Source organism: Nicotiana tomentosiformis, chromosome 12 (genome assembly GCF_000390325.3).
Source record: "Nicotiana tomentosiformis chromosome 12, ASM39032v3, whole genome shotgun sequence".
Lineage (NCBI taxonomy): Eukaryota > Viridiplantae > Streptophyta > Magnoliopsida > Solanales > Solanaceae > Nicotiana > Nicotiana tomentosiformis.
In genome coordinates this window covers 24,984,446-24,989,523 of record NC_090823.1, presented here as the reverse complement: position 1 = coordinate 24,989,523, position 5,078 = coordinate 24,984,446, and the positions used below count along the sequence as shown (strand labels likewise).

General features: G+C 41.2%; 1 protein-coding gene across 1 annotated transcript; it reads right to left on the bottom strand.

Moving 5' to 3' along the window:
• Positions 1-1,809: 1,809 nt before the first annotated feature.
• On the bottom strand, positions 1,810-4,828 carry LOC138902370 (uncharacterized). The gene is made up of 5 exons (XM_070190228.1): positions 4,808-4,828; positions 3,821-4,086; positions 3,115-3,634; positions 2,261-2,910; positions 1,810-2,164 (listed from the first exon to the last, which is right to left on the bottom strand). Exons 1-5 carry the CDS (start codon positions 4,826-4,828, stop codon positions 1,810-1,812), a joined length of 1,812 nt encoding a protein of 603 aa, XP_070046329.1.
• Between the last annotated feature and the right edge of the window lie 250 nt (positions 4,829-5,078).

Genomic DNA, 5,078 nt, shown 5'->3' with positions numbered 1-5,078 from the left:
GCGATACATTCCTTGGCAGTTCTAAACATGATAAGATCGGGCAAACTCGAGTTCTTGCCCCAGTATCTGACCATAGGGGGAATGAAGAGTTTATTATGACGTGACCGAACCCACAAGGCTGCCTACGTATCCCCTCTTAAATGGGAATCAGGTCAAGCGTAGTTCCGTTACATCAAATAGTAAGTGCAAACATAATCTTAACCATAGTATCTCTTGACTGCGTCTGAATTGATAGGTTTTGGCCAAATCTCTCCATCCATTTCTGCAAGTATAAGTGCTCCTCCTATCAGTACTCGGTGAACCATGTAAGGGCCTTGCTAGTAGTGTAAAAATTTCCCCTTTGCTTCATCCTGATGTGGGAAGATCCGTTTTAGTACCAATTTCCCTAGTGTGAATTGCCTCGACGTGAACTTTTTGTTGAAAGCACTTGCCATTCTATTCTGGTAGAGTTGACCGTGATATACTGCGTTCATTCTTTTTCCATCAATGAGAGCTAGTTATTCATACTGGCTTCGTACCTATTCTGTGTCGCTGGGCTTGGCTTCTTGTATGATTCTTAAGGAAGGGATTTCCACTTTAGCAAGAATAACTGCTTCAGTACCGTAGACCAGTACATAGGGAGTTGCCTCAGTTGAGGTACGAACTGTGGTATGATACCCGAGCAAAGAAAACAGTAGCTTCTTGTGACATTATATGTACTTATCTACCATTTTCTTGAATATCTTCTTGATGTACTTGTTGGCGGCTTCTACGACTCCATTCATTTGTGGCTTGTGTGATATAGAGTTCCGATGCTTGATCTTGAATATTTCACACATGGCTTTCATCAAGTCACTATTGAGATTGGCGGCATTGTCAGTAATGATTGACTCAGGTACTCCAAATCGACAAATGATGCGGTCCCAAACAAAATCTGCTACTACTTTTTAATTATAGCCTTATAGGATGCGACTTCAACTCATTTTGTGAAGTAGTAAATAGCCACCAGAATAAACCTGTGTCTGTTTGAAGCAGCGAGTTCAATTGGTCCGATGACATCCATACCCCAAGTAGAGAAGTGCCATGAAAAACTTGTTGCATTGAGTTTGTTGGGCGGCACTCGTATCATATCAGCATGTATCTGGCATTGGTGACACTTTTGAACATATTTAATGCATTTTGTTTCCATAGTCATCAAGAAATACCCTGCTCTTAATATCTTCTTGGACAGAATGAAAACGTTCATGTGGGGTCCGCAAATTCCGGCATGTATTTCCTTTAGCAATCTTCACGCCTCCTTAGCATCGACGAATCGCAACAATCCAAAATCAGGAGTCCTTCTATATAGAATTGCTCCGCTTTATAAGAAATGGTTGGCCAATCTTCAAAGCGTGCGCTTCTGAGTGTGGTAGCATTCTCTGGATATTCTCCCTTTTCCAAGTATTCCTTGAGGTCGTGGAACCATGGATTTCCATCAATCTCTTCTTCAACATGAGCACAATAAGCTGGCTGCTTATGAATTCTTATTGGGATAGGATCGATGAAATTCATGTATGGGTGTTGTATCATATAAGACAAAGTAGCTAATGCATCTGCAAACTCATTTTGAATCCTTGGAACATGTTTGAATTCTATCTTTGTGAACCTCTTTATTAGCTCTTGTACACAATGCAAATATGGTAATATTTTGGTGTTCTTCGTAGCCTATTCCCCTAGAACCTGGTACACCAATAGATCTGAATCTCCGATTACCAGCAACTTCTAAACGTTCATGTCAATGACCAACCTAAGTCCCTGGATGCAGGCCTCATATTATGCCATATATTTGGTTCATGAAAACCTGAGTTTTGCAGATACCGGATAGTATTGATCGGTTTTTGATACTAAGACAACTTTGATACCCACTCCTTTGAAGTTTGTTGCTCCGTCAAAGAACATCCTCCAACCATCGTACGCCTCGGTAATATCTTCTCCTACAAAAGATACCTCATCGTCGGGAAAATGTATTTTCAATGGTTCGTATTCTCCATCTATAGGATTTTCTACCAAGTGATCAGCCAATGCTTGCCATTTGACTGCCTTCTGATTTACATAGATGTTGTTGAACTCACTCAGCAATATATGCCACTTTGCTAATTTACCCGTAGGCATGGGTTTCTGAAAAATGTATTTTAGTGGATCCATCCTTGATATAAGATATGTAGTGTACCCACAGAAATAATATCTCAACTTCTGGGCTATCCATGTCAAAGCACATCAAGTGCGTTCCAACAAAGAGTACCGGGCTTCGTAAGGCGTGAACTTCTTGCTCAAATAATATATCCCCTGCTCCTTCCTTCCTGTTTCATCATGTTGTCCTAGAATGCAACCAAAAGCCTCATGCAACACAGACAAATAAAGCAGTAGAGGTCTTCCTGGTTCTGGTGGGACCAACATAGGTGGTTTAGATAAATACTCCTTGATTTTGTGGAAGGCTTTCTGGCATTCCTCAGTCCAGCTTATTGCAGCATCTTTCCTCAGCATTCCGAAGATTGGCTCGCATATCATAGTTGATTGTGCTATAAAGCGGCTGATATAATTGAGGCGCCCTAGAAAACTCATCACATCTTTCTCATTCTTTGGCGGTGGAAAGTCCTGGATATCTTTGATTTTTGACGGGTCTAGCTCAATACCTTGGCGGCTGATGATGAAACCTAATAATTTTCCAACAGGAACTCCGAAGGCACACTTTGCAGGGTTCAACATCAAGTTGTATTTTCGAAGTCGATCGGAAAATTTCTTCAGGTCTGCTATGTGATCCAAACTCCTTTTAGATTTTATGATAACATCATCCGCGTACACCTCTATTACCTTGTATATCATGTCGTGGAACATAATCATGGCCCTTATGTAGGTGGCCCCATCATTCTTTAAACCAAACGACATCATTTTCTAACAATATATTCCCCATGGTGTGATAAAGGCAGTCTTTTCGGCATCCTCTTCATCCATTTAAATTTGATGGTATCTTGCGAAGCAATCCACAAAGGATTGGAGTTCATGCTTGGCGTATTTGTCAATCAGTATGTGTATGTTGGGCAACGAGAGATCATCTTTGGGACTTGCTCTATTCATATCTCGGTAATCGACACATACTCTAACTTTCCCATCTCTCTTTGGAACTGGCACAATGTTGGCTAACCAGGTCGGGTATTTGACCACTCGTGGAACCTTGGCTTTGATTTTCTTGGTGACCTCCTCTTTCATCTTCAAACTCATATCTGGTTTGAACTTTGTGAGCTTCTGCTTTACCAGTGGACACATGGGATTGATAGGTAGCTTGGGAGCTACTATGGATGTGCTTAAACTAGTCATATCGTCATAGGACCATGCGAAGATATCCTCATACTCCTTTAGGAATCTGATATACTCTTCTTTCTCCGATGGTGATAGAAGAATGTTTATACGAGTTTCCTTTATTGTTTCGGAATCCCCTAAGTTGATGGCCTCGGTCTCCTCCAAATTAGACTTCGATTTGTTTTTAAAATTCTCTACTTCTTTGATGATTTCCTCAAGTATTATATCGTCTTCCAGATCTTCCGAATCACTGTCCTTGTGTTGCGTTGTCTCATTATATGTCACAGTCGTAGGTTCATCTGGATATGTAATAATTATGCTGAAAAGAATGTAGAAAGATAACGATAAATATGAAAAGCAATAATACATTAAAAAAACTTTTAAAATGTCAATAAGTAAGACTCGATGGCTCGAGTAATTATTTCAAACAAAATACTGAAAATGTTTTAAATGCTCAAAACTATCTGAAAACAATTCATGCTAATTTTCCAGGCTACCCAAGAACTCGGCGAGCAATGGTGCAGCGGTCCAGTTCTTGAGAATATCTTCTTCTTCCATGGTTTGAATAGTAAGGTATTCTTCTTCCTCCTCCTCTTCAACAATTGCACTGCAGTCCATGTCTTCTTCGTCTAGAAACAGCTTCCTTATGCCGGCCAAAACCTCATCTTCCTCAGACCCCCACATCATGTCAGCCTGATGGAATGTCTGGTGCAAAGGTGGTACTGGTTGTTCCAGCGGATAATAAGGGGCATGCCACAGCGGTGTCCAACCCTGATATTGTTGCCATGTGTATTCATATCTGAGTCCAAAGGTTGTGCCATGATATTGTGGTTGTACGGGTTTGGTTATCCCCTAGAGCTTTGTGCCAAGACCTTTGTCTGGTTCATATCCTATCCATAGCAATACACTTTTTATCTTCTTGCTCCACCATCGGTCCTTTTCAATTGCGTTAACCCACTCATTGCAATGATATGTTTCCCCCCCCCCCCCAAACTTCCTTCTATTTTCGATGACTGGAATGGTATGATTAGTGTAGAGGGGGTTGCTCCCATCTCCATGAATGATCACTTCCTGATGATTCCACTCGAACTTCACATCCTGGTGCAGAGTTGAAGCCACTACCCCTGCTGCATATATCCATGGCCGTCCCAACAATAGATTGTAAGTAGTAGATATATCTAGCACTTGGAACTCAACCTCAAACCAGGTCGGATCCATCTGTAGATTGAGGTTAATTTCTCCGATAGTGGCTCTCTGAGATCAATCGAACGCCTTCACATTCATGCTTCCCATTCGTATCTCGTGCAAGACGTTACCCAATCTTTTTTAGAGTGGTTAGTGGACATATATTCAGACTCAAATCTCCATCTATCAAGACCCTGGCGATGAACTTATCTTCGAATTACACTATGATATGCAACACCCTGTTGTGACTCAATCCTTCTGGTGGTAACTAATCTTCGTGGAAAGTGATTTTATGGCTCTTTAATACCTGTTCGATCATGTTAGCCATTTCTACACTAGTGATGTCGGCGGGTACATAAGCTTCACTCAATACCTTCAACAAAGCATTCTTGTGCGCGTCTGAGTTTTTGCAAGAGTGATAAGATGGATATATGAGCGGGAGTTTTGTTCAAGTGGTCAACAACATAATACTCCCTTGCTTGTATCTTTTTCTAGAGATCGTCAGTGCCAGTCTTAACATTATGCGACTTAGGTGCAGCTTCTTTGCTCATTCCTCCCAGATTCTCAGGTGTGTAAAC

Coding starts and splice junctions, on each gene's coding strand:
- LOC138902370 (XM_070190228.1), bottom strand. CDS start 4,828: ATGGCTAACATGATCGAACAG. Junction 4,087..4,807: donor TGGCTAACATGATCGAACAG/GTATTAAAGAGC, acceptor CAACAATATCAG/GGTTGGACACCGCTGTGGCA. Junction 2,165..2,260: donor TTCACGCCTTACGAAGCCCG/GTACTCTTTGTT, acceptor TCTTATATCAAG/GATGGATCCACTAAAATACA.